This window comes from Hemibagrus wyckioides, linkage group LG11 (genome assembly GCF_019097595.1).
Source record: "Hemibagrus wyckioides isolate EC202008001 linkage group LG11, SWU_Hwy_1.0, whole genome shotgun sequence".
NCBI lineage: Eukaryota > Metazoa > Chordata > Actinopteri > Siluriformes > Bagridae > Hemibagrus > Hemibagrus wyckioides.
The window spans coordinates 23957988-23969699 of record NC_080720.1 but is presented as its reverse complement, the minus strand read 5'-3'; the positions used below and the strand labels follow the sequence as shown (position 1 = coordinate 23969699).

General features: G+C 37.0%; 1 protein-coding gene across 5 annotated transcripts; it reads left to right on the top strand.

Moving 5' to 3' along the window:
• Window positions 1-49: 49 nt before the first annotated feature.
• si:dkey-6e2.2 (uncharacterized) lies at window positions 50-8467 on the top strand. 5 transcript variants are annotated; one of them, XR_009206093.1, is made up of 5 exons: window positions 50-197; window positions 3588-3861; window positions 4395-4458; window positions 6262-6337; window positions 7250-8467. XR_009206093.1 is itself a non-coding variant. In XM_058403391.1 (4 exons), the coding sequence occupies exons 2-4, from the start codon at window positions 3597-3599 to the stop codon at window positions 7542-7544; spliced, it is 636 nt and encodes a 211-aa protein (XP_058259374.1). In that variant the 5' UTR covers window positions 50-197; window positions 3588-3596; the 3' UTR covers window positions 7545-8467. The 5 variants fall into 5 exon arrangements, 1 of the variants encoding a protein (XP_058259374.1); XR_009206091.1 differs by having other exon boundaries at window positions 4395-4686; window positions 5557-6337; XR_009206092.1 differs by having other exon boundaries at window positions 4395-5698.
• The last annotated feature ends 3245 nt before the right edge of the window (window positions 8468-11712 follow it).

The following is an 11712-nucleotide window of genomic DNA, read 5'->3' as shown; positions in this document are numbered from 1 at the left end:
AATTGAGTCTGTATGTCACGGCACTACACTTATTCATTACCTAACAGAAACTTACAGCAGACTACAAGTGCCAAAAAATAAAGTAAAGCTTCACTTCCTGTCTGTTCCCGTTGGCAAAAAATAGGCATCCTGAAAAATTCAATTTCCTTACATTTCATTCTGTCATCGGAATTAAGTCGTTCTAATATAGATACGGGGTAAGTGGATATTTTTAACACGTTTGCATTTACCACCATGTAGTACAGCGATACAAGTCATACTACTTTAATGCTAGCTTGCTAGTATTGATTTTAGCTTGCTAGGAGTTAATCCTAACCCGTTTGAACACGTTGTTATAACTGTTAATCCTAGCCAAGAAACTGCTGGAGGTTGCTTGAGCTTGTTGATAACAGTCAAATTTACTGCAATATATTTTTTGGGGAAAAAAATAACTTTTAACGTTTAAGGAATTAATTTTTGATTGATCAATGCTTTGCTGCCAGCTACTAAAACCTGGGTTAAATAAAATAATAATAACAACAACAACAACAACAATGGCGATGGGTGTTATTATTATTATTATTATTATTATTATTATTATTATTATTATTATTATTATTATTATTGATAATAATAATAACAACATCAATGGAGATGAGTATTATAATTATTATTATTGTTATTATTATTATTATCATCAATAATAATAATAATAGTAACAACAACAATGGCGATGGGTATTATTATTATGATTATTATTGATATTATTATTATTATTATTATTATTATTATTATGATTATTATTGATAATAAGAATAATAATAAGAAGAATGCCTGTAGCATATTATGTGCAGGATTTTGCATTGGTATTTTGTCAATTACGAATTTAAGTGCTTTTTTAGATTAAATATACAAGGATGCTGTAAAATGGTAATTTACAAAATATTATATTAATGAATGAAATGTTTTTTTTTTTACATAATGCATTCAGTAAAACACCTGGTTTAATTGTTGTTTTGCCACCACAGAATGAATATTTGTTGAAGCATCCACTTAACATAATAACAGCAGTAAGCTTGTCCCTTTGATAACTTGTACGCTTGTAAAGGATCTCTTGTTCTTCCTATTCTTTTGTTTGTCCACTGAAACTGGCTTTGGCCAGCTTAGAATAGCTGTTTCGAAGGGGTTCAAATCAAAGGATTGTGGAGGCCAGGTTAGTTTATGTGTTCCTACAAGCATTTCTGAGCTGATTTACTGTGGAACAGTAGATTTGGGCTCAATCTCTGAGTTGGTTATTGAAAGAGCTCAGGAAAGCTCTCATCTTTGCAGAGGCAACCAGTTTTGGAGCTATCTTAGTACTTGGTGAAAGAAACCCTGGATCTCTAGCTATTTAGGAAATCCAGTTACTAATTAGCATTTTGATGCAGCATTTGATCACCAATCATGGATTACAGCAATTTGAATAATCCAGCTTTGCATCTTTAGGATTTATTGATGTGTGGCAGCCACGTTGTTTACAAAAGTTAAATTTGAGGTTTACACTCTCTGAGATTGAATATACAAAATTGAAGATAAATATCTCTGAAAAAATCAGAGGAATTCTTCATATTATACAAATGTTCACAAATTTAAGTGGCTGAAGCTAAAGTGGAGCTAGAATGGGAGCAAACACATTAAATTGAAAAGTTTTACTGTAGGACTAATTTTCCAAGAGAGAGGCTTGTTTTGCTGTGCATAAATGAATAGCACCCCCCAGTGGCCAATTTACGTTGTCAAATGCCTGCTGAAAACTGATTGGCTGGTGGTTTCCTTGTTTTTAAGCAATTAGGTCATTATCAAAAATGCATTTACAGAAACCCATTGATGCACCATACTAATTTTCAACATTAACTTCAAATTACATTCTTGAGGAAAAATTGATCTGCCCCTGATCTGAGCTTTCTTTGAGCATTCTCCAAATTCTGTTTTGACATCAGAATCAGGTTGTGTATATGGCTTTCAAATTTCAGGAGATCCACTCAAGCAGTCATCAGTTCCAGATGTAAATTAGCATTGTGAAATACCTGCTAAAGTATGATTGGAGGACATCTTTTGCCATATTAACTGATGAGTAAAGGTCCAGTTACTTATTGGAAGATTGATTCAGCATGGCAAATCTCACATGGATTAAGAAATGATTAGAAATGACCTGAGAATTTGGGTCAAATCTATATAACCAGTTATAAATCACAGCTTACCAATATAAATGACTGTTTAATTAAACCAGCTGTATCTCTGCAGCTTGGCCACTCCCTTGCTGTTACAAACATATTAATATTTTGTGGTGGTAAATTAATGCTAAATCTGTGAAGTGTGTGCAGCTTCTGGTGACTGAGCTATGTTTTTAAAGGTTACAACAGTAAAAAAAAATCATTTAACACATTAACCATTGTATTGTCGGAATGCATCATGGCTCAAACGCACATGAGCAGCACACACACACACACAATGCTGGAATGCACTTACCAGACTCAAGCAGTATTTGTCGACCTTTTTGACTTTTTCTTTGGGGGGTTGGTTTTATTTGATTTAGGTAATAATATCCCTAACCGTCACTTTATGCATGTACATAAGCTTGGTTATAAATTTTAGTTATGAATCTTTACTTCCGGTAAAGATTTGCAGAGCAAAGAAATCTCTGTACCTGATTCAGGGTCTTGGGCTGGGGCCAGGTGTTGATGGCTGATACACTGAGATTTCTTAGGACACTTGGAATTCAAATTTATCAAGCCTAACAAAAATGAGACTTTCAAGTAGTTCTTCAGGATTTGGATATAAGTTTCTGGAACAGAGAGGGAATATAAATGACTTCTAGTTGTGGTGAGGTGGCTGTGTAATTGACCTCACCATAGGGCCAGTGAGGGGGCAGCTGGGTAGTGCATTGTTTGTGAAATACTTCTTCCCAGTCATAACATTCAAGGGGCAAAATTATCAAGTCTAATGGATTATTCAAGGAACACCTACCTCTTCAATTGCTGCAAGAGTCCCTTGAGACCTAGCCACAAAGGATGCAGGAGAGGTAGGATGCGAGATGGAAGACTCCATAGATGCAGGGCCCCAGTAAAGAAGAGTCCCAGAGGCCAAAGAGCATTGAGAACTACAACCAGGTGTATTCTAGGATCAGGTTTCCTTGGAAAGCTCAAGAGGGTTAAAGGAGATTATTTCATATTGAATTCCTCCAATGGTCAAACATAGAGGCTTTGTTCTGAATTTGGTCACTCCAGACCCAATAGGTCTACACCTTCCAGGATGACAGACAAGTTTTATATGGAAGGGTGCACACCATTGACTCAAATTATTCTTAAAACTTCATAATCTTCAGGACAAATCCAGAGAAATGCTTTTCTTTTAGGATACCCTTGCTGATCTATTACATAGAAGATCAAAGCTCTACTTATTAGGAATAAATCAAATTGAATTATGGCTCTCATATGCAGTTGAGGGTAATCATAACCACAATTTATATTATTTATAATAATATTTATAATCAGTATTTTGGTTATTTAACTGATTTAGTTTAGTTTCTATGCATGTACTACACATTGATAATCTACCTATCTTTATCACAGGAAACACTGATGAGGCCCAGAAAGCCTAACTGGTCTACAGAGCAGAAGCTGCTGTTGGTGCAGCTAGTGAAAGCCAGAAGAGAAGGTCTACTGACTGGCAGGCATTCTTGCCGTGAGACCGCAACCAACCGGAGATGGGCATGGGATGAAATTGCAGAGGAAATCTCCACTGCCCACCCTGATGTACCCCGTACAGGAAAGGAGTGTGAGAGACACTGGTTTATAGAGCAAGCCAAAGCCAGAGAGGCTATGGTAAACCAAAAGTCACCTACAGGTATGAAAGTAGTATGTGTGTGTATTTGTATCAACAACTGAATGGCCACTGTTGAAATTACAGGGGGCTGAACAGTACCACTGATCAGGAACCAACCAGAACATACATGCATTCAGATATATATATATTTTAGTCTTTAGCCTTTTAGTTTTAACTTGAAGTCTATTTTGGTGCATCTTACCATCAACTGTTCAATTGAGACAATATGTGTGTACACCTAGCTAATACATTATTAATGTAAATATTGTTTGTGATACAAATCTTCCTTGAAAATTCCTCCAGGACTGTCAAGTTGTGGTCTTCTGTGCACAGCCCCCTTCATTTATTTTTACAGGTGTTTGTTAGGATTTAGATCTAGGCACTGACTGGTCCGAAATGTTGATCCTCTTTTTCTGAAGCCATTCCTTTGTTGACTCAAATTTGTGGAATGTGAACATTTTCTTCATCTTTAGCTATCTATCATAGGCCTGCAGGTTTTGTGCCAAAATAGATTGGTATTTGGAGCTATCCATGATTTCCTCTATCTTGACTAGATCCCCTGTCCCAGCTGAAGAGAAGAAGCTCTATAGCATGAAGCTGCCACCACCGTGCTTCACTGTGGGTTTTATTTTTCAAAAATAAATATTTAAAAAAAATTATAAGGTACTGCGTACTCTTTAAGTATTATTGGTTTGTTTGTGTGTTTGTGTGAGAGAATGCCAGCTGGACTAGTGAATAGAATAACATCTGATTTATAAAACAAGGGACATGGGATGCCATGTATGAGTGTTTTCAGTGCATGTCACTCACCAACCAGGCTAATAAAGGAGCTTTGTTTCAGTGGAGGTAAGCTAGTTTTTGTCAGTGCATTCATTATTGCTTGGTGCCGAATCCAACCCTAGATAATATAATTTTTTATACCAGAACGTAATAAAATTTTACATCTTGTTAAGTCCATTATGCTTCTTCTTCTTCTTTCGGCTTTTCCCTTCAAGGATCGCCACAGTGAATCATCTCTCTCTGCCTATCCCTATCTTCTGCATCCTCAACACTTACACCCACTAGCTTCATATTCTCATTTATTACATTCATATACCTCCTCTTTGACCTTCCTCTTTTCCTTCTGCCTGGCAGCTCCATGTCCAACATTCTCCTACCAATATACTCACTCTCCCTCCTCTGGACATGTCCAAACCATCTTAATCTGGCCTCTCTAACTTTGTCCCCCAAACGTCCAACATGAGTTGTCCCTCTGATGTACTCGTTCCTAATCCTGTCCAACCTTGTCACTCCCAAAGAGAACCTCAACATCTTCAGCTCTGCTGCCTCCAGCTCTGACTCCTGTCTCTGTCTCAGTGATACTGTCTCTAAACCATACAGCATGACCGGTCTCACCACTGTTTTGTACACCTTCCCCTTGATTCTCGCTGAAATTTTTCTATCACACAGAACTCCCGACACTTTCCAACCTGCCTGCACTCGCTTCTTTATGTCTTATGTTAAGTCTATTATGCTAATTTAGCTAATTCACTTCCATAAAATAACATATGAAAGTCTCTACCTTTTCATAAAACTACCACAAACAACTGCAATGTATTTCTTCTGATTTGCTCCCACACAGCTTAATTGTAATTTTTTCACCTTTCAGTCAGTCCAAAATAAATAATGCCTTGAACAATGCTATCCATCAAAAAAAACCCTGCTTTTTCTTCGCAGAGATTTGTGATTGTCAGTCACAGGCACAAATCATGCCATTTGTAACGTGAAAAAGTGAGAGGGACAGAATTACTTGCCTGCAAAAATGCCAGCATACAACCATAACACAAACGTATTTAATATTGCTTCACTAAACATGAAGGTAAAAGTGCAAAACTCATCAGATAAGGTTAAAACATAAACAGTTTCCTAGTTTTAATAAGCACATTTTCTATTATTTATATTAATAGTGATTTACTGTGGGAATGTAGGCACTATATAGGATATACAGTGTCGTTGTTATACCCTGTGTATAGAGCAAATAGTGGAGGGATGCCAACTGCGATTCAGCTTAACTTCTAGGTTTTGAAAGTTACTTGCTTGTAATTGCTGGTTTATATAGCTTATAATGTTATGCTAAAGAGTGTGAATTTCAGCTGGTTATCTAGTGAGCATTAACCCAGATTGAAAACTGAGGCACAGTTACAAATTAACCAGTCAGTCCGGCCAAAAATAGGTCTCTCACTGCTAAAGATTTGGAATAGCACACTCAGCACAACATGAAAGCCGCTCCACCCTCAGGTCCTTAGAGTGTTTGAGTTCGTGTTTAGCAGCGGTTCCAATTTAAAACTGATTTCTGAATTTTTAAACTTTCATGACAATATTGAGTAGATGTCTCCTTTTGATTTGAATGTCTGTGGATATATGTGTACTTTTTTGTTGCAGAACATGCCAATCCAGTGACCAAACTAGTGCTGGAAATCCTCAAGCTACAGAAAAAGGACATAGAGTTTAGAGACAGGTAACCTTTCTTTGCCAGCTGGGCAAATAATTTACACCCCTCCACAAAAACACAGGCACAGAGATAAAATGGACAACACAAGCTTATTTGATAGAAAAACGAGATCAGTAAAACTGCTACAATAACATTTAACCCCAATAATCAGACTTCTATAAATGTTAACTTACTTGATTTACCTACAAAGACAAAAATTCAATTCAATCCATCAACATTATATAAAGAAATTCAAAGCTGAATACAGGCTATTTTCTTTGGCCCCTGGTAAAGAAAGAGAAACAAATAACTCCAGATAACAACAGATTTCAATATCTATTTCTAAACAAAAACCAACATTCAGAAACCTGGTGGTGAAAAAATAAGTAGTCCTTATAAATAATATGATTAATAAGTAATAGAATTAATAAGTAATATAGCAAACCACCTTTAGCAACAATAACTTGAAGTAAAGGTTTATCACAGAATCTCAATGGAGTTGAAATTGGGTCACATGATGTAGCTCTAATTAGTTAATTGGTCTGACTTTGGACTGACTTGCTGGGATTCCCACTCTTGAAGGCTCTTCATTTGTAAACAGTCCTTCTCACTGTAAAATGGTGAATTTTAAATCACTAAACTAACTAAAAAAACAAACTAAATCTCAATATTGTTATCTCTGTTAACCCACTACTCTGATTACCCCTTTCACTCACACAGTGCTCTCACCTGATATCCAGTGCCAACAGTTCACTGGTTTACCCTGAAATAATTAGATTTCTAATATGCTTTGCATTTTCAGCAAATATAGTAAACCTTTTCTTGTATTAAAAATACAATAATCCTCATTCATGCCAACATGTAGGACCTTTAAACCTATATGGTTACAGTCAAAATGTCATTAAACTATCACACAATTTCCATGTTGTCTTTCTCTAGGCTTGACGAAGACAGTACAAGCTGTCAAGAAGGGGAGGAGGAACAAATGGAGGTGAAATATGTTCCAACTGCAGTAACACCTTTTATAAACATTGAGGTGCCACTAAATCACACAAATAATAATAGTGAAGACAATGCTCCGGCCAGTCCTCTATGCCCACTATCACCTTCTGCAGAAAAAAAGACACTAGAGATATCTGTTCTTCGCCGCCAAGAACGCGTGTTACAATTACAGGAGGAATACTATTCCCTCAAAATCAAGCATCTCAAAGCACGGATGTTGATGAACCTTTGATGGGACAGTGATGCCATGTGGAAAAAAAAGACTGTTTTTCTCTTTTAGAAAACACTAGGAATTTTAGGTCTAGATTTCTGTTGTCATAGCTGTGGCTTCGATTACCTGTTGAATCAAAAGCTGATCATATGGACCACAATTCTGTTGATTTAGTCTTCAGAGGAACAGAATGAATCCTTGATGTGTTGTACCCTGTATGTGTGTACTTCATGAGAAATTGTCTGGCACAGTATAATCCAGTATTTGATATGACACCTTTTCACCAGTAGATGACAAGATAGTATTTTATCTTCTAACTTGTAACACTGCATTTACAATGTGGACATCCAGGTAAGCACTGTATAGACACTACTGTTATCTGCTGATCTGAGGTCTGTCTGCCTAATTAGAGCTAATAAGGTTTAAATATCCAACTGGTTTTAGATGTGAACTTATGAGCAATATCTACTTAAAGGCAGGAGACAGAATTCGAAAGGTTTTCGAGGTCGAACAAGGAGTCTGTAGTTTGCAGGCCAAGTTTAGTGCTGCACTGACAAACACTTTAAAATAATAACATATAAAAACTATATTTCTCTTTATGTTCTCTGTGAGAGGCTGTGATGCTATTTTTGATGTTATAGGTGTTCCACTGCAAATCTTGTTAAATAATGGTCCTGTTCAGACCTGGTATTTACACCATCTCAGGTGATACAATCATAAGCTGTCAACTGAGAATGATAACTGTTCACACACCTGCTAATTCTGTGTTTCAATTTTGTGTTCAGTGAACACTTGGAATTTGTTAGTCCCTGGGTTGCCAATTCTGTCAAAAGCAAGCCAACATCAGTTCAAAACCAAACCTAAAAATACTAGCCAATGCCAAATGAAAACATTTTCCAGTGTTATTTCCTAAATAAACCATCAAACACTGAGGGTCTATAAAAGTTTTTACTCAAACTTACTTATTGTACAGCATTGCAATCTCATTGTGCAACATTTCTGACAGTGGATCCAGAGCCTATCCCAGGAACACTAGGCAGGATGCCAATCCATCTACGGCACCATGTACCAGTGTTGAATAAAGTACCCAAAAGCCATACTTGAGTAAAAGTACAGGTATTTTGTTAGAAAATGACTCAAGTAAAAGTTAAAGTCAACCATTATAATTCTACTTGAATAAAAGTCTTAAAGTATCTGAAATAAACTGTACTTAAGTATCAAAAGTAGTATTTTCATGAATGTATTCAAGTATGGAAAGTAAAAGTAGAAGTAAATTAATAAAAAAAAAACCAAGACTAAAAATTTGGAGAAATATGAATTTTATTCTGTATTGCTTTCTTTCTTAAACTTCTCAATAAGTGCACCACCAAAAAAATAAGACTTGCATGAAAGAAAGAAGAGGCCTTTAGAACTTAGTGAACTGTACTGTAATGAAGTGTACAGTATCAGTGTTTCCATACATGTGCACTTGTAACTAAGGCCATGTCCACTCGTTTTTTTTGTTTTTTTCCATTTTTAAGAAGGGAGATTTTTCTCTGTGTTTTGGCCTTTCGTCCACATGCTAATGCAGTTTGAGGTCGTTGAAAACGGAGCTTTTGGAGAACTCCTTCCAAAGTGAAGATTTTCCGAAACTCTCAGTTTTCAGTGGTGTAGTGTGGACAGGGGAAACGGAGATTTTGATGAACTGACGTCATTGTCTGTGTGCCGGTCTCCTTGATTTGACATCAGCTTTGTTTATGAAGATATTTTTGTGCAATAGCAGACTTACGTAAACTACTGAGTCTGTTAACGTTTCTTACTGGACTTTTTCCATGCGTGCACATACACGCGCAGTTACTCACACATTATGTTCATGAACAGAGGGCCGGAATGTAATACGGAGCTCACTGCTGCTGCACACAAAACTCCGACAACACACCCAGCGATGGAGGTTTTGGACGAGACCCGGTCAGACTTCTACATTCTACAATCACATTTTCGCATGCCAAGGGCATCGCTTTCACGCGACGCGCCATTGTTGTTAAACTACCGGAACCGGTAATAAAGTTTTGTATAGGCTTTTGATTGGCTAGGCATACTTCCGACAGCACTTAACAGGGCTTCTGATTGGCTAGGCATGCTCCCGACAGCACTTAACAGGGCTTCTGATTGGCTAGGCATGCTCCCGACAGCACTTAACAGGGCTTCTGATTGGCTAGGCATGCTCCCGACAGCACTTAACAGGGCTTCTGATTGGCTAGGCATGCTCCCGACAGCACTTAACAGGGTGTTTTGCGTTTTCATGTGGACAAAGTCATCATTAACCACAAGCTTCCTGTACCGCAAATTTGGATGCAGTTTTTTTTTGTAGTAAGTAACGAAAATGCCGAACAGAAATGTATCGGAGTAAAAATATAGAATTTGTTTCAAAAAAGTAGTGAGGTAAAAGTAAAAGTTGACAGAAATATAAAAACTCAAGTAAAGTACAAAAACTCTCAGAAAATATTTAAGTACTGTACACCACTGCCATGTACACACATCACACACACAACACACCTAGGTGAAATTTGATGTATTAAATACACATGTAGTCATGGTTCTGGTGGTGGGAAGAAGCCCATGTGGACATGTAAAACTCCACAAAGACCAGGGCAGAAGATTATACCAGAGACCCCAGAGCTGTGATCTGGCAACACTACCACCATGATTTCCAACTAATAGATATAAAAACTCAGTAAGAAAACTCATGGAGCCTAGACCCCATTTGAGGACCACTATTCCAGCATATGTCTGAGAATATAACAGAGAATTTTCAAGCATGGAAATTTCATTGCTCTGTGCTTTCTGTCCAATTTTTATATTAATTATATCAATTTCAACTTTTATATTAGCTTTAATGTTATGTATAATATTTTAATAACAGTATACAAAAACCAATTACATTTCATTGACATGTTTTTTTTTATTTCTTTAAAAATTGTGTTACAGTAATAAAATGTAGTTTACAGTATATGCAATTTCACATTAAAACATAATATTAATCAGTCAAAACAGCTACATATATTTAACTGTAATTTAAATAATTGAATACTTAGTGTGGTATTTCATCGTTAAACTGACATAACACCAGGGTCCAGAAATAAAACCACCAGGGTAAACTCTACAACACTGTAGGCTGGTGATGCAGACCATTCCTCTGTTGAAGCATTCCATCTGTTGGGTCCAGTTTTACCTAACTGAAGGCAGTTATGTATAAATTTCTCTCTCTGAGCACACTGATAGTGTATCCTCCTGACAAACTATGCCCTATTAACCAAATAAGGCCATGCAGTTAACACTGGCAATAAGAAGGTCTAATATGGTATGTTATGTGCTGGTTATTAACCTCTGTTTGAGACGCTACATGTGTGTGTGTGCTGGCTCTCAACAAGGGACCTGAACTTCCTCCAGCTGAAAAATACATTCATTAAGTTGTCAGTACTTGCTTCTTTGACTTCATTTTAAAAAAGTTCAAAGCTAAATCCTTGTACACATACCCTGCACTAGTGTAGCTAGCACCTGGATCTGAAGACACTTGGCACTTGGATCTGCCTTTGTGAAGCCATCCATGAAGGGTTGCTCCTGGTTATAGGGCAGCTCCAGTTTCTCTGCCACTGTGTATTCCTCAGGAGCTGGTTTCCCAAACATTTTCCTTAATTCACAACCACACCTCACAACCAGACTGTTGAACAGTTTCTTTCCTCAAGCCATCAGACTCCTCAACACCTGGGACTGAACTGTACAAAACTCTCTCTCTCTCTCACACACACACACACACACTCAGGACTGAACTGTACATAACTCTCTGTCTCTCACACACACATACACACACCCACACTCTCTCTCTCTCTCTCTCTCACCTGTGTGGACACACACACATAACTTATATTGTTCGATACTTATTGCACTACCTCAACCCCTGTGTTTTTCATCTGCTGCTATATTTATATTCATGTTTATTTCTATCTTGCACTACCTCAACTGCTGCTATATTGTATTTTTGCACAATACATGTTGTCAGGCCCCGAAGTTCATCATCATCTTATTTTATTACATTTCATTTACATTTCATTGCACGTTCTTTTTCTTTTTTTTCGGTGCTAAGTGTCCTCTGGTTTTGTGTTGTCTTTTTTGTATTTATTATTTTTGCACTGCCTTGTCGTTGCTTTGT

What these genes read in the sequence shown, in the direction of transcription:
- si:dkey-6e2.2 (XM_058403391.1), top strand. Translation starts at nt 3,597, where the DNA reads ATGAGGCCCAGAAAGCCTAACTGGTCTACAGAGCAGAAGCTGCTGTTG. An exon ending in AAACCAAAAGTCACCTACAG is followed by an intron (nt 3,862 to 6,261) that starts GTATGAAAGTAG and finishes TTTTTGTTGCAG; the next exon opens with AACATGCCAATCCAGTGACC. An exon ending in GACATAGAGTTTAGAGACAG is followed by an intron (nt 6,338 to 7,249) that starts GTAACCTTTCTT and finishes GTCTTTCTCTAG; the next exon opens with GCTTGACGAAGACAGTACAA.